We start from the raw sequence: 20,470 nt of genomic DNA, 5'->3' as shown, positions 1-20,470 counted from the left end.
ATAAAACAATGTCAAATTTAAGATTTTTTTTCATGTGTGCTAGTATAATGTCCTGGTTTCTTTAGGGTAACCTATTTTTTTCCCCTATGGTCTTTTTTCTCTTGGTCTTTTATTTGACTTAAAACTGTGTTTCAACGTATTCATAAACCCAAGAAACGAAATGAAAGCTAAGACTCACTTAGATGATTGCACATCCTTCCAGGTGAGATGACCTGGGAACACACTTATCTCATCTGGGATACCTGCAACACATTATTTCAAAGGAAAATGCATCAGCATACAAAAAAGAACCTCAAGAGAATAACAAATGCACTGGCAACATCAAAGTCTTGTGACTTCGAAGCCTCTGCTTTTGCAGAATCACTGCTGTGGGTTCAAGCAAGGACTGCTTAGTAAACCAACTCAGGATGCCCAACAACTACTTATTAACCACTCTGCCCTTTGGGTTCATTCCTTGTCTTGTTATGCAGCACAAAACCACCCAGGAGGAATTTTAACCCAGCCAAGCAGGTATGTAACACCAGAATCCCCACGAGGCAGAAAAGGTGAGTCCTTAGTGCTCCGTAGTTTATATGGCCTCTCCTTTTCAAAAGGGCTACAAAGACAGTTAGGGACCTGTAACACCTCCGGATGGGGAAGGAGGGAGAGTTGGGGCTGTTTAGTCTGGAGCACTCTGAGAGGGGTCTCGTCCATGCTGGTCAGTATTTAAAGGGTGGGTGTGAGGAGGGTGGGAGTAGGTATTTTTCAGTGGCGCCCAGTGTGATAGGATGGGCACAAACTTGAACGTAAGAAGTTCCATCGAATCATGAGGAGAAACTTCTTTAATGTAAGGGTGACGGAGCCCTGGAGCAGGCTGCCCGGTGAGGTCGACATTCCAAACCCGCCTGGCCGTGTTCCTGTGTGACCTTCTCCAGGTGACCCTGCCTTGGCAAGGGGGTTGGACTTGATCTCCACAGGTCCCTTCCAACGCCTACCATTCTGTGCTGCGTGGTTTTGAGCCTCACCGGCTGGTGGCCTCAGCACTGAAGCATGCAAAATTGTATTAAAAACCCCAAACGAGCCAAACCGAAGTCCCCAGGGCCCTCCCTCGGGAGAAAAGCACGTTTTGTACGCTATGAACGGCAAAAACACCACTTTGCTGACGCGTCTTCCCCTAACGCTTCTCAGCGCCTTGCTCCCATCGTTCTCGTTATTGCCTGCTTAACGGCGGGCGGGAAAGCGAGAAGCTCAGAGCTGCTCTCAGGCAGCCGAGGGCGGGCACCGGAGGCAGCAGAGGCGCCGGGAGTCGCCAGGGCCCGCCCCCAGGATCACCTCAGCGCTTGGCCTGGCGGCAGCTCCGCACATCACCGCACTTCGCCAGTGGGCAGAAAACCGGCTGCGGACACAGGCGAGCGCTGAGAAGATGGCGGAGGGGAGCGCGAGCGGCCGGGCGCGGCGCCAAGCCCCACTCCCGCCCCGCCGTGCCCTGACGGGAACCCGTGGGCCGCCCCACGGCGCGGCAGGAGGGCGGGCCGGGGCGGGGCGCCGGGGGCGGCTCTGCAGGCGGCGGCGCGGGTTGGCCGGGGGAGCTGTCAGTCAGCGGCCACCGCCCGCGCTGTGCCGGCGAGTGCGGAACCTGCGGGCGGCGGGAGGTGCGTGGCGGCTGCTGGGTGCCCGGAACCCGCGACCCGCCTGAGCGAGGACGGGACGGGACGGGACGAGACAGGACAACCGAGGACAGCACAACACAGGACAACTCAAGCGCTGCCGCCGCTGCTAGGGAGACGATTCAGCCGCCTCCGGGTGAGCAGCACTGGCGAGCGCCGCGCCGCGGAGGCTCTCTTGGGCGGCCACCGCCGGCCCTTCTGCTGTGGCAGCGGCTGAGCCGGGCCGGGGCGATGTCATAGGGGAGGAAAAAGCGGAGCTGGCTCAGACGTGACGAGCCTGCTTGAGGGGCAGCCCTCCCGGCAGCAGGAGGACGGGGCCGTGAAGGCAGGAAGGACGTGAGGCAACTCTGAGAGGAAAGGCCCACGGGAGTGTGTCAGCGATGAGGGCTGGGAGCGAGGGGAAGTGGGAACTTGTGTGTGGTAAGGGCTGTGTGGGTGACGGGAGTGTGGGGAAGCTGTGTGAGGCAGGGGATGTGGTAGGGATGTATGAGGGCTGTGTGTGTGATGGGGGTGTCACAGGGGTGTATGAGGGCTGTGTGTGTGATGGAGGTGTCACAGGGTGTATGTGGGCTGTGTGTGTGATGGAGGTGTCACAGGGGTGTATGAGGGCTGTGTGTGTGATGGAGGTGTCACAGGGGTGTATGGGCTGTGTGTGTGATGGGGGTGTCACAGGGTGTATGTGGGCTGTGTGTGTGATGGGGGTGTCATGGGGGTGTATGAGGGCTGTGTGTGTGATGGAGGTGTCACAGGGTGTATGAGGGCTGTGTGTGTGATGGAGGTGTCACAGGGGTGTATGAGGGCTGTGTGTGTGATGGAGGTGTCACAGGGTGTATGTGGGCTGTGTGTGTGATGGAGGTGTCACAGGGTGTATGTGGGCTGTGTGTGTGATGGAGGTGTCACAGGGTGTATGAGGGCTGTGTGTGTGATGGAGGTGTCACAGGGTGTATGTGGGCTGTGTGTGTGATGGAGGTGTCATGGGGGTGTATGAGGGCTGTGTGTGTGATGGGGGTGTCACAGGGGTGTATGTGGGCTGTGTGTGTGATGGAGGTGTCACAGGGTGTATGTGGGCTGTGTGTGTGATGGAGGTGTCACAGGGGTGTATGTGGGCTGTGTGTGTGATGGAGGTGTCACAGGGTGTATGTGGGCTGTGTGTGTGATGGGGGTGTCACAGGGGTGTATGTGGGCTGTGTGTGTGATGGAGGTGTCACAGGGTGTATGTGGGCTGTGTGTGTGATGGAGGTGTCACAGGGGTGTATGTGGGCTGTGTTGTGTGATGGAGGTGTCACAGGGTGTATGTGGGCTGTGTTGTGTGATGGAGGTGTCACAGGGGTGTATGTGGGCTGTGTGTGTGATGGGGATGTCACAGGGTGTATGTGGGCTGTGTTGTGTGATGGAGGTGTCACAGGGGTGTATGTGGGCTGTGTGTGTGATGGAGGTGTCACAGGGTGTATGTGGGCTGTGTTGTGTGATAGAGGTGTCACAGGGGTGTATGTGGGCTGTGTCTGTGGTGGGGGTGTCACAGGGTGTATGTGGGCTGTGTTGTGTGATAGAGGTGCCATAGGGCTGTCTGTGTGATGGGGTGCCATAGGGGTGTGAGGCAGCGTGTAAGGTCATCGTGGAGCGTGCCAGGTAGGGGCTGGTGTGTGTGGGCAGTGTCAGAAGCATGAATCAGGGGAGGGTGAAGATGCAGAGACTTGTACTGGGGCAGGAGGGGTTGTGTCTGTATAATGAAGTATAGTGGACGGCTGTTACTTTATTGGTAAAGGGATGCTTTCTTCTGTGAGAGCTTCCCCCAGTAGTCCAGCAGCAAGGGAGCTGTGACTGGAGGCAGTTAGAGTTTCAATAACTGCACTGATCCAGCTGAGGTGAAGGTCTCCTTTGGTGCTGAAGGGGTAGATGAACTCTCTTCCCACGTGGAGAACATGAGGTTTATGTAATTGGTGCTTACATAATGGGCTTGAGCACATTGCTTTTATTAGCACTGCTACTGGGTTTTCATGGGGCTTGTGGTGGATGTGAGTGGGTGTCCTGGGCAGAACCAGTCGTGTCTGCACACTGCTACTGGGTAGGAACCTGAGGATGTGAAAATGATCCTGACTGGCAGTGAGTAGGGCTGAGAAATGCCCTCCAGGACTGATTGGTGCTACCAGACCTTAAGAAAACACAGTGTGAGGTAACTCTGCAGCTAGGAGAAAGAACACCCCCATACTGTGTCTGTCAGCTAGCTGGTGTAAGCAGGGTACATTTGTTTGGAGTACTGTTTACATCAGCTTTTTGAGTCAAGAACATGAAAGTTGTCTTTGTATTAATATTATGTGGCTCCGAAGGGCAGGAAGAGAAAGAAGGGAAACAGGATGGAAAGTGGCCTGGGAAAGGTTGGCAAACATGAAGGCTTGGCCTGCACTATTGGTGCTTTTTGGTTTTAGCTGGTGCTGGAGTTACCGGCCTTCCTACCAGCCTTATTGTGGGTGTGTTCTCTCTGCAGTACAACAAAAGCTGTCAGCTGTAGTGGGAGATGTTAGTGTCCTGGGAGACAGCAGGTGAGCCTGGAGCAATGAGCTGGCCTTGCCTTTTGCATCTGTTCTCCTGGCATCAGCAGCAAAACTGCCGACTCTCATAGGATCCCCAGAGTTAGAGTGGTGGGGTCCTTGCTGGAGTGGCTTGTTCGTGGTGTGAAGCATGGGCAGTGTACTCCAGAAATGTTTTGTGGTACACTGCTTTTGTCATGCAAATATGATTTCAGGGCAGTCCTTGGGTTGTATCAGTAGGCCTTTTGTTTAGAATATGTCAATGTTTTTTAGCTCCTGCTGGTTTCTTTATAAACATTTTCATGCAACTAGGCAGGATGGCCTGTTGTTATTTCTCATGAAATAACATGCTAAAAAAAACCAACAAACAGATAGCATGTAGCATCTCTGGCCTGAGACTTAGAGCATGTAGTGCTACAGGCTGTTTGAAAGGTGCAGAGCTCATGGAAAACTATCCTGTAGCTGGCTGCCGCCATGACCTTTTAAGGGTACTTGTGCTACTGAAGTTAGTTTTGCAAAATCCATGGGGCAAAATTCTGTTGTGGACTAAACACCTGGTTGCACTTAGCAATTTCTTACAGCTTGAGCACCATATTTAACGTGTGGGCCAGAGTGATGAGCCTCCCTCATGGCAGCTGAGGAACTTCTGCTGTTCAAGGTGCCCTGGGTTTTGGCTCTATTGGCAGCTGCTTGTTTTTATTGCACCCCAGTGAACAAGCCAAGCTGTAAACTTGTAGAAGTTGTCAGTGTCACTGTGCTTTAGCTTTCACTGCATCTGAGTGCACAATGCCATGATAAATTCATGAATTGACCAGCAGTAGAATCTGCCTACAGCTGTGCAAAAGGTAGCCTAGTTTGGTCTGGGTCTGAGGATTGTGGCAATTCATATGCATCACTAATTTGCCACGTTTCAGTTTTTCTGTGGGGTTTGAGTGCTGATCTTCTCACGGCTTTGGTATTCAGAGTGTTTTAACAGACTTGTACTTTAGCAGTTACTCTTTGTATGGTTTATGATTCCATTTTTTGTAATGCTGGAATTTATTCTTTGTCTTGCCTCAATGAGGAAGAGCATTCCTAGAAAAGAGAAAACAGCTTTTCTGATGAGTTAACTGAAGAGGGACAGTCTTGTTTTACCCAGGGAGGTGGTGGAGTCACCATCCCTGGAGGTGTTCAGAAACAAGTAGATGTGGCACTCTGGGACATGGTCTACTGGTTGTGGAAGCATTGGGTGGAAGGTTGGACTTGATGAACTTGGAGATCTTTCCCAATCTTAATGATTCTGTCCTAAAGTTATAATTAAGTGATGGAAATTGTAGCACTTTTAAGATGCCTGTAGTGGTCTTTTCTGGAATAGAAGTTCTGAATATTTCTGCAAGCTCTCAACTTGCTCTTGTGTAGCTGTAGAGGAGGCTTCCCGATAGCCTTCTGAATTTTATACCTTTCCTATTCTGTGTTCCAGGCTGTAAGAACATTCTGTGTGACTGAAGAGAGGTAGCGATACTTGCAGTGTTGCTTACGATGTCAAGAACTGTGTCATCCTGGATCTTAAGTTCAGCAAGAAACAGCATTGTTTTACAAGGGAAAGGACGTTTGTACTCCATCTGTGTCCCAAACAGAAACAAGGTAAAATGGAAACTTCTTTCCAAAACACATCTCTACCCTGCTGGAAGCTGCACCTTAAATGATCCTTTCCCCTTAAAAAAAGTTTTCCGACACACTTCCACCGAAGAAGAACATTTTTCCTTCCAGTTGTCTCCGTCACAAATCAATGATATACTCAGAGCAGGTGAATTATCCCACAAAACACTGGATTTGGATGGTAAAAATGCAAATTCAGTGTTGAGGTTTGAAAGTAACCAGTTGGCATCCAACAGCCCCATCGAGGACCGCCGGAGCGCAGCCACTTGCTTGCAGACGAGCGGGATGATGTTTGGCGTCTTCGATGGCCACGCGGGCTCAGCCTGTGCACAGGCAGTCAGCGAGAGGCTGCTCCATTACATAGCAGTTTCCCTCATGTCTCGCCAAGCCTTGGAGGAGATCGAGCTGGCTGTGGAGTGCATGAAACCAGTTCGGCCCATTCTGCAGTGGCACAAGCACCCAAATGACGTTGAGTATAGGGAAATCACTTCACAGTACTTTGAGAACCTCCGGGTTTACTGGCAGCATTTGCTGGACCTAGACACCGAGCTGGGGTTTAGCTTAGAAGAGGCCATGATAAGTGCTTTCAAAAGGTTGGACTCAGACATATCACTAGAAGTTCAGGCTCCCCAGGAAAATGAGCTGCTGAGAAACATTGCCCTTCAAGTAGCTTTCTCTGGTGCAACAGCCTGTGTGGCTCACGTTGACCGCATTCACCTGCATGTTGCAAACACTGGTGACTGCAGAGCAGTTTTAGGGGTTCAGGAAGAGGATGGAACGTGGTCTACTCTGCCTCTAACCCGAGACCACAATGCCTTTGATGAGTTTGAAATTAGGAGACTGAAGAGAGAACACCCTAGATCTGAGGAGAAAACACTATTTGTGAATGACAGGTTGCTGGGAATTCTCATGCCCTCCAGAGCTTTTGGAGATGTGCAATTGAAGTGGAGTAAAGAGTTGCAACATAGTGTTCTGGAGAACAGCTGTGATGTTGAGGCTTTAAATATTTATCAGTACATTCCTCCAAATTACCACACCCCCCCTTACTTAACTGCAGAGCCTGAAGTCACATACCATAAATTACGAAGCAAGGACAAGTTCCTAGTTATTGCTTCGGATGGACTGTGGGAGATGCTAAGTAATGAGCAGGTTGTAAAACTTGTTGCTGGGCACCTTACAGAGCTTAATGTTCAGAAACCACAGCTAGCTTTTGAGAAACCAGTTAATTTGGGTTATATGCACAGCCTGTTACTCCAGAGGAAAAACAGAGGCACTACCTTGCTGGACCAGAACATAGCCACTCATTTAATAAGGCATGCAATTGGAAGTAATGAGTATGGGGAGGTGGACCCAGAGAAACTTGCTGCCATGCTGACGCTGCCTGAAGACCTTGCCAGGATGTACAGAGATGATATCACAGTGACTGTAGTGTATTTTAATTCTGAAAGCATTGAAAATTACTATGGCAATAAGGAGTAGAGTCTTGCACTGCTGCTGTTCTCGACACCGAAACCATCGCAGGTTTGCTCTAACAAGCTGCTACCAGTGTTATGGTCTGGAAGTTCCTAAATCTTCATGTTGCTTACTAATCTTGAGGAGAACTTTCTAGAAACAAGTTTGGTGAAAGTTCCCTGGGTTTCCAGGTCTGTACAAGCTGAAGAAAAGTATTTTGATACAAGTTCACTGAAATGTGACCGAGCTAAGGATCGCTGACCTGGTTCTGATTCCACAGGACCTGCTGGCAAAACGTTCCAGATGAGCAAACAAGACAGATCTCGGCAAGACTGGTACAAGGGAATAGAGAGGTGGATAATCCTCGTAGCTGCATGGAATGTAAGAAAGGCTTTGTTCTTGTGAGGAAAAATAGTCTCCTATTGAAGCACTGTAATTGAATTAAATAAAGAAAATACCCAACCTTCCTTTGATGTAACAGTGTCAGCTGCTTTAACAAGTTGCCTTCTAGATGTGAAGAGAACACTGAAGAAAGCTTCTCAAGGGGCTCTGCCCTTAGCAGCCACTTTTTTTTCCCCCTGATTTTTAAAATGTATTTTATTTTTCAATCTAGGAAACAAAATTGTGTCACTTTCATGGCTCTTCAAGACATGGTTTGGTGGTCTTAGGTTGAAGCTGGTCTTAGATTGAGGGCTGAGCTTGATGATAGAATCTTAGAATGGTTTGGGTTGGAATGGACCTCCAAAGGTTGTCTCCAACCCCCCTGTAGTCAGCAGGAATGTCCAGATTATGTTTTCCAGAGCCTTGTCGAGCCTGACCTTGAATATCTGCAGGGATGGGGCTTCACTAACCTCCCTGGGCAACCTGTTGCAGTGTTCCACCACCTTCATGGTGCAGGACTTGTTTCTCACGTCCCATCTAAATCTGCTCTGCTCTCAATTCAAACCATTGGCCCTCATCCTGTCCCTGCAAGCCTTTGGAAACAGTCCCCCTGCATCCTGCTTGTAGTCCCCTTCAGGTATTGGCAGGCTGCTATTAGTCCTGCCTGAAGCCTTCTCTTCCCTATGTTGATCGACTCCAGCTTCCTCAGCCTGTCTTCATAGGAGAGGTATTTGAGCTCCCTGATCATTTTCATGGCTTTCCTCTGTACCTGCTCCATGAGGTTCATGTCCTTGTGTTGAGTGCTCCAGAGCTGGTTGCAATACTTAAAGCTGATCTTAAAGATCCCTTCCAATCAAAACAATTCTGTGGTTCTCTGTTTTCTCCCACTGTTATTTTGAAGTGTCTGTAGGCTTCTGTGACAATCACATGAGAGATGTCATGATTCCCTGTTTTGGAATTAGCAGTACTAAGCTTCAGCAAATACCTACCTTGTTGCAATTTCCTCTAAGCTTTACCCACAAGCACTCAACCTTAGCTATCACAGTTGTTAAGTTGTACACAATCCAAACACTCCTTGCTGTACAGTGCCACTCCACCATTTCTTCCCTGCCTAGCCCTTCTAAAGAGCCATTCGTGGCAGTACTCCAGTCATGACAGTCATCCCACCTTGTTTCTGTGATGGCAACTATGTCATAGCTGTTCTGCTGCACAGTGGCTTCGAGGCTGGGGGCTGACCTGTTGGAGGGCAGCTTTTGGGAAGCGGAACTGGGAGTCCTGGTAGGCAGAAGGGTGCCCATGGGCCAGCAATGTGCCCTTGTAGCCAAGAAGGCTAACACCATCCTGGTCTGGATTAGAAAGGTTATGATTAGTGGGTTGAGAGAACTTCTCCCCCAATACTCTGCCCTGCTGACGCTGCATCTGGAATATTGTGTCCGGTTCTAGGCCTCTCAGTTCAAGAAGGATGTCAGGGAACTGCTTGAGAGAGTCCACCACAGAGACACAAAGCTGCTGCAGGCAATGGGACATCTCCTGTGAGGCCAGGCTGAGGGAGCTGGGGCTCTTGAACTTGGAGCAGAGAAGCCTGAGGGCTTCCCTCATTGTGCAGGACAGAGCCAGGCTCTGCTCAGGGATGGCCAAGGACAGGACAAGGGGCACTGGGGGCAAGCTGGAGCAGAGGATGTGTCATGGGAATAGAAGGGAAAACCTTTTCACTGAGAGGGTGCTGGAGGCCTGGAGCAGGCTGCCCAGAGAGGTTGTGGAGTCTTGTTTGGAGGCATTCATAAACCCTCCCGGATGTGTTTCTGTGTGACCTGCTCTAGGTGACCCTGCTCTGGCAGGGGGTCTGGGCTGGATGATCTTTGGAGGTCTCCTCCCACCCCTGACATTCTGTGGTTCTGTGTTTTTCTGTGATGCCTCTTGCTTGTTGCCCATGCTGCTTGTGTTGGTGTGGATGTGCTTGAGCTGGGCTTTCAATTTGCCAGGAGTTTCCCTCTGAATTTCACTTAGAAGTGATACCCTTCCACAGCTTAGCAGATTAAAAAAGTACTTCAGTTTTTCTCAAGATCTTAGGATGGTGAAATCTCAGGCCATAAACTGGCAGCAGTTGTGGATTTGGGGCTTTTTGTGAGCTTCAGAGAAAAAGTCTTAGTGCCTTTTTCAGTCACTTAAATAATCTCCTTTGAAGATTGATTAGAAGGGAGCTCAAACTGTGTTAAGCATCCATGCTTTTGGCTCTTCAAGGCTGATTTCTAAGTCGGTGCTAGGATTGCCATCACTGGGAGCATCCTTAAAAGCCCTCTGTTCTGGACAGTTTACATGGTCTCAAGGGCTGCCCAGGGAGGTGGTGGAGTCACCATGCCTGGAGATGTTCAAAAGAAGCCTGGGTGAGGCACTTAGTGCCATGGTCTGGTTGATTGGACAGGGCTGGGTGCTAGGTTGGACTGGATGAGCTTGGAGGTCTCTTCCAACCTGGTTGATTCTATGATTCTGTAAGTTTCTGGGCTTGCCATCTAGTCCATATTGAAGTGCATCCATTTCAGCCTTGAGGCAGGTGGCCCTGTTCTTCAAAACAAAATGAACAGATCTGTTCTCCTTGATACCAGCCAAACAGGTCTGCCTGGAGAAATGTTACATTTGGATTTCAGTGACAGGGACTGCAGGAAGAATTTACTTATGCTCAGGATCACAGAATTTTAGGGGTTGGAAGGGTCCTCAAAAGCTCATCCAGTCCAACTCCCCCTGCCAGAGTGGGATTGCCTAGGGCAGGTCATGCAGGAACACATCCAGGTGGGTGTGGAATACCTCCAGAGATAGAGACTCCACAACCTTACAGGGGTTGCTGAAACTCTGGTTGGTTTGGTCTGACTTTAAAGTGTATGCTCATCCTCGAGGCTGGCACTCTAGAGATTGAGACTTTATCTGCCAGAAAAAGGCCAGCAGTGAAGGTCAGGCCCCGTGTTAAGTTGGGGAAGAGTCTTGTGCTGAGAATTGAGAGCAGGACTGTGCACAGCCTGTGATTTTGTCACATCCTACTGGTCCCAGTGGCAGTGTCTGCACTTTCCTGCCACAGGCTTCATACTTTGGTGGACAGTAGAAAGTGAAGAACCCAAGGCATGTGTTTCTCTCGTGCTTTCAAAGCATTTTGTAACACGGGAAAGAAGAAAAGCTTGTTCATTTTTGCACCTCTTGTTGAGAGGTTATCCTTCACAGAAGTGTTATTGTCCAATGAAGCACCTGAAATTTCACTAAAGCTTTGTCTTTACTCTACAGAACTGGTTCAAGCTGCTCCTGCCAGCAATCTGCTCTTGACAGTCAGGTAAGAGTCTTTTTGTTACCACATCAGTTGCTGTTAGCAGTTGTTAGTTGTTTGCAGGCAGTTAACCTGCACTACAGCATCAACCAACGAATGATGGGTGTCTGCTTCAGGCTGCCTTTCAGCCTGTGCTGTCAGAGGCTCAAGAATGTTCTCGCTGGTTTCTCTTTGGGTTAAACAAACAGCTGGGCATTTGTCTTTTCTGAAAGAGAATCAAAGTCCAAGCTTTGCCTTTTGGTGAGCTTTTGGACCACATTTTCCCCCTCTGCACTCTTTAATTTCGACAAGCAACACTTCCCAGGGCCCTGGAAGCCTTGGCAGCAGGTGAGTGGGTTGTAAAGCATCCTGCTCATGCCTCCCTGCCAGCGTTCTGGATTTGTTCTAGAGTGGGTCGGTTTGGACTCTGAGTTTGTGCAGTCAGTCAGGAGATGTGGAAGTCGTTCTTCCTACCCCTAGGCTTCAGAGGTGCATTAGAAACCAGCAGATTGCTCTCAGCTCAGGGGGTTCTGGGCTCTGCTGCAGCCTTTCACACGGTGTTTTTGTGTTCAGCCTGCTTTACTTCCTGCTCTCTGGAATGGTCTTTGTTGTCCTGAGGTGGCCCTTGTATCCCTGCTTCACTCTCCAGTGTTCTGGGATGGGTTCCCTAACAACAAAAAAGGTTCCGGTTTCAGTGCATTCCTTTAGCTGGCATCTGCAGAGCCGAGCTTGGCCAGAAGATGGCATCTGAGTTTTGCAGGAGGGCTGTGGCACCACCTCCCTGCTACCAATGTGTCCTTCACAAATCCCTGATGGGGTTGAAACACGGCGAGGAACCCACCGATCACCTAAACGAGTCTTAAAAATGCCGTGTGATTTATTGGTGCTCCCAACTGGGTGATCTGAGAAAGGCTTTGATTAACTTTGGTTTGCCAAACCCAAGTGTTAATGGCTCAAGTACTCTAAGTGGATGTGTTTACTGCTAGGTACACTGCGATGGTTTGGGAGTTACCTGCCCCCCAGCTCTTGTGAAATCACCCAGACTAGACTCAGCCAGCTGGCAGTTAAGGAATGAAGCTTTATATTCACAGCTTAGCACAAGATACAAGCAGAGGTTTACAACATATCACAAATATATACAGAAATCATAGAATCAACTGGGTTGGAAGAGACCTCCAAGATCATCCAGCCCAACAAAATATACAAGTTGAAGGTAGCACAGAAACACAGCAGCTCTCTCAGAAATCAGAGTCCCCAGGAGGGGCTCCCAACCTCCCTTCCACCTTCTTTCCACCCCTCTACCTTATCCCAGAGTCTGCTTTATGGTCAAGGTGAGCTGTGAGGATTGGCAAGGGAGGGTTAGAAGCAGAATTAGTTAGGTCACACAGCAAATGCCCAGTGAGAAAGCACAGACACTGACAGACACACACACACTCTTATCTGTATTTGTGTCCTTGCTTTTATCCATCTCAGCAAGCCTATGAGTGCAGCAGACATCAGCATTGTTTCCTTTTCACAGCCTACCATCTAATTTCTCAGGTTATTCCAATTTGCCCCAAACTATCACAGTACACAAACAAGAAAGTGAAGCCAAGAGGCACCTGTCTGAGCTTCCTAAGAACCTTCACTTGCACCAGAAGAAAGGATGCTTCCTAAGCTGAGGAGGGTTTTGTGTCCACTCCCCGAGGTCGTGCGGCTCAGAAGCTGCAGGTGGCCACAGCTGCCTGATGGCTATGCTATGGGTTAGGTAAAACTCTTTTCATCTGGACAAACCTCTAGTCCAGTGTCTTTGGAATCCTTGGCTGCAGTAGGACAGATAGGAAGTAGTCAGTAGTCCAAACGTTTCCCTAGTGACATTCTGCAGGAGAGTGTAGAAGCCGCTCTGAAACCCACACAAATAATGGACATTGCTGCCTTTCCCCAGCTGCCTTACAAGAGGAAGAGGGGCTCTCAATTTCATTTCTACTTCAGTTTCTGTGTAGTTTTCCAGCCACTTAACATAAAAATGGGCATGCTCAGTGATCTTCCTTTCCTTTTCTGGAGTGCAAGTTAATTTTCCACGTGTTGGGAGGCTTTTTCAGTCAGGCTTTTAGAGGCATTGCAGTGTCATTTTCAGTGAATGCTGGTTATAAATATCTCTACCTTATTCACCTGCCAACTCATCTTTTATTTATCCTGCTGATGAAAACAAACTACCCTGAAACTTCTGCTGCTGAAGGAGTTCAAAAGCTTTCCAGTTATGGATGAGGCAGATCCCTTTTCAGCTTAGGGTAAGAATGTTCTATTACTTCATCATGCATTTTTGAAGAGGTTAGGAACTGCAAAGCTGTGGTGTTTAATCAGAGCAAGAGAAAGAATGCAGGCTAGCAAAGGTAGCAACAGGTGAGCCTCACTTTCTGGTTTTGCTGTGAAATGCCTGTGTTGTACCAAAGTGCAAGTTGCTTGTCCTGACACTTCCATGGAACATCACAGGTATGGACTGGTGCAGCTGTGGCCATCACCTCTGAAGTCAGCAGTCAAAGTTCACAGAATCCTAAAGTGGCTCAGGTTGGAAGGGACCCCAGAGATTATCTACTCCAACCTGGAGTTGAGGGACACCTCTCAACTAGACTCAGCTGCTGGTGGCTTTGTCCAACCTGGCCTTGAACATCCCCAAGCAGGAGGCAGCCACAGCCTTCCTGGGCAGCCTATTCCAGAATCTCACCACCCTGGTGCTGAAGAAGTTCTTCCTCAGCTCCAGTCTAACCCTGCTCTGCCTCAACTTCAAAGCATTCCCCTTTGTCCTGTCTCTAGACACCCTCAGCAAAGGTCCTTCTGCAGCCTTCCTGGAGAATCCCTTCAGGCACTGGCAGGCAGCTCTGAGGTCCCCCTGCAGCCTTCTCTTCTCCAGGCTGAACACCCCCAGCTCCTTCAGCTTGCCCTCTCAGCAGAGCTGCTCCAGCCCTTGGCTCATCTTTGTGGCCTCCTCTGCACTCTCTCCCACAGCTCTATGTCCTTCTCATGATGTGGCAGTGAATGAAACTGGCAGAGTAGGAAGTAAGAAAAAGTCCATCTCTAAAAATTGATTGTGCTCTCCCTTGAGGTCACACAAAAGGTCATTACTGTAACAACCTGGATCCAGAGCCAATTGACCTCTCCTTGAAAAGCTTGGAAGGCACAAGAGTGACAGCTCTGATGTGTACATTGGAACTGCAAACAAGGTAGTGGTTTAGATGTGCAGTGCTCACTGCTCTGCTCTCCACAGGTCCGTATTGCTATAGCTGGGCAGGACTACTTTGGCTGCTGGCTGATATTTCTGGTTATTGCTGACCAGGTTTTGAACTTTGGTCTCTCTTTTTTTGTAGCAGAAAGAAGTTAGATCAATAACCTACTAATAACCTATTCAAGCCTGAAGTTCCATTCATCCTCACTCTCCAAACAAGAGAATTTCCATTGTTCACTATTATGTGCCACTTGCATTGCAACCTTGAGCTCATAAATCATAAATGAGCTTCAAGTATTCATTTCCCTCTTTCAGCCCTACCTTTTTCTGGTATTTGCTGACATGGCTCATTAGAACTTATTTTGAGCACAGTCAGACCTTGTTTTCCAAACAGATGAGTTCATTGTTGGAAAGGACTCTATAAATAGAATTTAGGGGCCACCAAAATGAGAAATTCCTGTTCATTAGGATCCCAGCTGAAACAATGTGATCTGCTAGACAGACATTTGGAGCTGAGGAGATAAAAGCAAAGGCATAGCTAATTGGTTCTAAATGTTTAAATTACCAGTGGGCTATTTTTGTGTTACTGGTAAGGGTGATAGGAGCCATCTGGAAAAGAGATCCAAGGCAGCATAGATTGGAAGGAGAGGAAGGAAGGAAGGAAAATCTGGAGTAGTTCATACTAGGGAGAAGATATGAGTGTGTGTACAGTGGGATAAAAAAAAAGTGACTTCTGCCATCTTCTGATATTCTGGGCTATCTTCTTTAGGTGAGGCTCACAGAAAATTAAAGTCTTGTTAACCTCTGCCTATCTTCCTGGTGTAGAATAGGCAGATCTGTCTCCTCTGTGCTGAAGTGGAGAAGTAAGTTTATGGATAAGGAACTCTTTCAGTATCTCAAGTAGGATTACTAATGGGAAATGCAGGTACCCTGCTGAAACTATTAACCAAGCTTCCCAAAGAGTTCTCTAACTCCCAGACAGGTTAAGTCACAGCCACAGTATGAAACAGTGCTTGTAAGACCAAGTTTTAAGGCAGCTCGTAGCTGGTCTACAGAGTATGTCCAAACAGGATGCTGATTCCAGAGTCGGCTGTGTCTGATGTTACAATGCCATTCTGTCGTGCTGCAGGATAAAGGTTACATTTGTGACTAAACATACTCAAATTGGGCTGCTGTAGTCTCTCATTTAGCATTTTAAATGGTCAAATGGCAAAGGAGAAGGAGATTACCTACAGGGGGAGAGGGACAATTTGCTGGTTGGATTAGCATGCCTTAGGAGGGGAAGTCTAAAGGACTGGGGTTTTGCTTAATGACCAGAGGATGTTAACGTTTGTGAACTGCTGCAAGGGGTAGGTAAGCAAAGCTCTGGATTCAGCCATAGCAATTGCTGTCCAGGCTTTGAGCCTAATCTGCTCAGACTTTCAATCCTTCCCAAGTAATTTTGAAAGAAATTGCATTCAATAGTCTCAAAAAGTATACCTTGAGTATAGCCTGCTGAAACAGGACAAGTTGGAATCATCCTGCTTTCAGCCTTAAGCAGCCTTAATGCGGTGGTATTTAGGACCACATTTACTTACAGAAGAAATGAGGCTCTGTTCACAGGCTTCTTGTGGAACTAACTTCTAAAATTATATCAGATATTGGCAAAGTATCCTTAGGCCTGACTTCTTGCCTTGTTGATAGCAAGGGCAAAATCAGGTGGTGCTGCCAAAACGTCGTCGTTAGCCAATTGTACTGAACAAATGTGGAGTAAGATAATGTGAGGCTTGACTGTGCTGTGGCTTCTAGAGCTGTTCAGGAGAGCTGTGCTAGAGCTAAATTATGACTTTGAAATTATATGCTTGGGTAAGGACATCTTTGATCTGCACTAAGAATAAACAGTGAACCCCTACCTGCCACGGGGTGAATGTGGCATCTGCCATTAGTGCCACATCCTCTCATTGAAGTAAGTAAACCCAGTAATTGTCCAAGTGTTAAGGGAGGAAATACACCAAAGTCAGCCCATGATTACAATTCACTACCAGTTAATTCAGGTCCAGATAATTCTTTTCAGCTGCATTAAGGATCAAACTATCAGGTGACTTAGAACTGCTCCAGGTGACAAGTCCTTAAAACCTCAGCAACAGCTGGAAAACTCATGTGATGGCAGAAGGTCAGTTTTCTAGGTTGGCAAGTGCAACTATCCAGCAGAACAAATGGGTTTCTTGGCCTTTCAAAAGAGCCACAAGTCCACCAACAGCACCTGAGCTGCCTGTGCAGAAGCAGCCATATAGGCTAAAGATCATGCAAGTTTCCCCAAGCCTCTGTGCCAAAAATAGCAAATGTTTGGTATCTGAAATCAAAGGGTTGCTATAAAAAGCTGCCTGTAAGCCTGTGGAGTATCCATGTCATTCGTCAGGAGGGCTTATTTTTGGCCCGAGCGTTGACACTGCCACTTAAAATCAAGGCAGATAGAAAGTTAGTGAAGCGTGAGCTCCAGGAGCAGGGCTGCACGGGGAGCACTGTGACTCTCCCGTGAGGAGAGGCAGGGAAGGTGACTGTCTGAGAGCTTTGTCTGGCCAAGCAGGGAGGTAATTATATAACACCCAACTGCGGTGCTCTCGGTGAAGTCTCCTCAGCTCTGGGCTTGCCGGAGCGGCTCCGAGGCTGTGCGTGCGGTGCCCCTTTCCCTAGGCTGCAAGGACAAGATGCTGCCTTGTTTATCAGGCAGGAGTGGTTGTCTAAGTGTCAGAAGACATGTTCATTACCCAAGGGCAGAGTTTGAAGGCTCTCTGTTATCGTAGCCTTTTCTGACCCCCATACTTGAACTCTGGTGCAGTTGGGGTTTTGATAGCTGGAGCAGAAAGCTGTCTTTCAAAAAACCCCTCTGTCCCTGGCCACTTTTCTGGCCCTCAGCACCACTGCATTTGAGAGCTTTGCAATCTTACCTTCAAGAACACAGGCAAATATTTTCCAGGCAGCAAACCAAAGCACAGGCAACCCAATTAATTGTTCAAGGTCACAGAAGAGATCTCTGATGGAGCAGGATGTGGAAGTGAGTTTCATGAACGTAGTTGTCCTCTGTGAGCCTGCCAACTTGAAACAAAGGGCATCCTTTGGTAGAAGACTTTATTCTGACAAATAGGCTGAGCCAGTTTGTTTTGTTGGACTTCTGGAGTGCAGCTGTATCCAAATGCTGTCTTCTGGCCAGAACGTGCTGCAAATGGCAAGATGCCACAGCAGTGTGCTGGGGAGAAGACATAGCAGTGAGAGCAGAGGCCAGGCTGGCAGCTCAGCCAGCTGTTCTCCTTGGGCACTGCTGCGTGGTGTATGCTGCCCAACACTGTGTGTCTGGGGAGGAAAAGACTCTTGGTGACCCTAGGCTTTGTTTCATAGAATTGTTTGGGTTGGAAAAACCCTCTAAGATCATTGAGTCAGGGACTGGAGTGAGCTGCCCAGGGAGGTGGTGGAGTCACCCACCCTGGATGTGTTTAAGGGTGGTTTGGATGTGGTGCTTAGGGCTGTGGTTTAAGATGAATCTTGTAGAGCAGGGTTCTAGGTTGGACTTGGTGATCCTGAGGGGCTTTACCAACCTGCATGTTTCTGTGATCCTGAAAGTTCAGTCATCAACCCAACACCACCATGGCCATTAAACCACATCCCCAAGAGCCATGCCCACAGGTTTCTTGAACACCTCCAGGGATGGTGGCTCCAGCACCTTCCTGGGCAGCCTGTTCCAATGTCTGACTACTCTTGCAACAAAGAACTGTTTCCAACCTAAACCCCTCCTGGCACAGGTGTGGTGTAAGGTACAATCTAGGCCTTACTCCTTTTTGTGTTCCATGAAACTAATGAATTATCTGCCTTGAAATCCCAGTTTCATGCTGAGGCTGAAAAAGCTGGGGAGGCCTCAGTGCATAGGAAACAGGCAAAAACCAGCTGCTGGTGTCACAGCAAATGTCTTGCAGTGCATGCCACCTGTATATATTCTGCTTTCAGGATACACAGAATCCTGGAATGGGTTGGGTTGGAAGGGACCCTCAAGATCCTCCAGTTCCAACCCCCCTGCCATGGTCAGGGACACCTCCCACCAGCCCAGGTTGCTCATGGCCTCATCCAACCTGGCCCTGAACACCTCCGGGGAGGTTGTGGATCAGAGACTCACAGAATGTGATCACATTCTGGGATTCTGTGATCCACAGCCTCCCTGGGCAAACTGTGGCAGCGTCTGTCCACCCTCACTCTAAATAATTTCTTCCTAATCTCCAGCCTAAATCTCCCAGCTCAAAGCCATTTGTATTCACTGAGCTTCATACCTGAATTTTACCCACGTTTTTGGATCCCCAGAGATATTGGAGTCCCCTCATCCATTTATTGAGGCTATAGTCAGCTTTTGCTGTTGGCAGTAGGTAACTCTGCTCCTGGTTTTTCTTTTTTCCCCTGTTCAGCCTTTAGAAAGCCAGCCTCATCCCTGAAATCAGGATTTCCCTGCTCACAGCTCTTTCCTGCTCCCCACGAGCACCGCAGCTTTTCCCACTGCCTGTGCTGCGCTGTGTTGTTTCATAGGGTTTGGTCAGAGCTGGCAGCAGCATTTGAAGAGCCTGCTGTGATCACACAGACTGAGAGCTTTGCAAAGATCTCCACTGCTTGGTTGTGTTCAGTTTCCTGGCAACGTGCCTACCCTGCACAAACACTCCGCAGGACAGCAGCTAAGGAAAATGTCAGAGCAAGGGCAAGAAGCAAAGTGAGTGTGGAGCTTCCCTCTTTCCTATGGCTTGTTGGAAGCAGAGACATAGCTCTCTGATCAAGTCCCTCCTTCCTGCAGGGTTCTGTCTCCACTTAGAGCCAGCCCTCTGTTGCTTATGTTTCTCTGGCTTTCACAAAATGTTTTTTTAACACCAAAAATATTGGCATCGAGTCCTTGCATCTCTTTCTCTGTGTTTCCCTCCAGCCTTGATGTTAGCATCTTTAAACTGATGTTCAGTTTTTTTCCCCCTATCAAATAATTAAATAGACTAAAATAAATCTGGGTAGTGTGAATCCAGCCTACTTCTAGTGCAAAAATAAAGCAATTCTACCCAAGTTAGTGAATTAAATTAAGCCTAAATCAATTCACTGGGCTTGGAATACTGCTGACAGTAAATTTCCCATTATGGGTTAGTAATAATGGGATCATAGAAGCAGCCAGGTTGGAAGAGACCTCCAAGCTCACCCAGCCCGGGCCAATCAACCAGACCATGGCACTAAATGCCCCAGCCAGGCTTGGCTTCAACACCTCCACCCACAGAGACTCCACCACCTCCCTGGGCAGCCCATTTCAATGCCAATCACTCTCTCTGCCAACAACTTCCTCATAACATCCAGCCTAGACCTCCCCTGGCACAACTTGAGACTCTGCCCCCTTGTTCTGTTGCTGCTTGCCTGGCAGAAGAGACCAACCCCACCTGGCTACAGCCTCCCTTCAGGTAGTTGTAGACAGCAATGAGCTCTGCCCTGAGCCTCCTCTGCTGCAGGCTGCACACCCCCAGCTCCCTCAGCCTCTTGACACAGGGCTGTGCTCCAGGCCCCTCCCCAGCCTTGCTGCTCTTCTCTGGACATCTTCCAGCACCTCAACATCTCTCTTGAATTGAGGAGCCCAGAACTGGGCACAGCACTTAAGGGGTGGCCTGAGCAGTGCTGAGCACAGGGGCAGAAGAACCTCCCTTGTCCTGCTTCCCACACTGCTCCTGAGCCAGCCCAGGATGCCATTGGCTCTGCTGCCCACCTGGGCACACTGCTGCCTCATCTTCAGCTACTCTCTACCAGCACCTCCAGGTCCCTCTCTGCCTGGCTACTCTCAGCCTGTAGTGCTGCTTGGGGTTGTTGTGGCTGAAGTGTAGCACCCTGCACTTGGCCTTGTTTAATCTCATCCCATTGGCCTCTGCCCACCTATTCTGCCTGCAAATCTCCTTCTGCACAAGCCCTGGAAAATATAGATCAGTCTAAACCCAATACCACTAATTTGCCTCTGAATTCTGGCAAAATTAAAGCCCTGCCAAGTTTCCAGGGAATGTGTTTGATAAGGCCTGGGCATCCTTATGACCTTACTAAATACTCTGCTGGCGTGGGAATAGCTCCTGCAGGCCGTGCCGGTAAGAATAGCAACGCTGCTAACTTTGTAACAGATAGCTAAAAACAGCCTGCTTCACACCTTGTGGAAATTATTCCTGTATCTAGGGGATGATGTGCAAAAAGCAACGTCTGAGACCCGGGGTTTGATTTAAAAATGAGAGGGTATGAGAAGTGAGAGCTGCAACGAAGGCTCTTGGGTAACCAAAGCTGCCTAATCTGGCTGCTTTCTGACTCTAAAGTTACG

The 20,470-nt window shown here is 48.8% G+C and overlaps 1 protein-coding gene across 3 annotated transcripts; it reads left to right on the top strand.

Annotated features, from left to right (window-relative positions):
• The first annotated feature begins 1,572 nt into the window (after nt 1-1,572).
• Nucleotides 1,573-7,731, top strand: PDP2 (pyruvate dehydrogenase phosphatase catalytic subunit 2). 3 transcript variants are annotated; one of them, XM_064159907.1, is made up of 2 exons: nt 1,573-1,782; nt 5,634-7,731. In XM_064159907.1, exon 2 carries the CDS (start codon nt 5,693-5,695, stop codon nt 7,289-7,291), a length of 1,599 nt encoding a protein of 532 aa, XP_064015977.1. In that variant the 5' UTR covers nt 1,573-1,782; nt 5,634-5,692; the 3' UTR covers nt 7,292-7,731. The 3 variants fall into 3 exon arrangements, with proteins under 3 accessions (XP_064015977.1, XP_064015978.1, XP_064015979.1); XM_064159908.1 differs by lacking the exon at nt 1,573-1,782 and adding an exon at nt 3,258-3,538; XM_064159909.1 differs by lacking the exon at nt 1,573-1,782 and adding an exon at nt 5,004-5,019.
• The last annotated feature ends 12,739 nt before the right edge of the window (nt 7,732-20,470 follow it).

Source organism: Pogoniulus pusillus, chromosome 20 (assembly GCF_015220805.1).
Source record: "Pogoniulus pusillus isolate bPogPus1 chromosome 20, bPogPus1.pri, whole genome shotgun sequence".
NCBI lineage: Eukaryota > Metazoa > Chordata > Aves > Piciformes > Lybiidae > Pogoniulus > Pogoniulus pusillus.
This window is presented reverse-complemented; position numbering and strand designations above follow the sequence as displayed.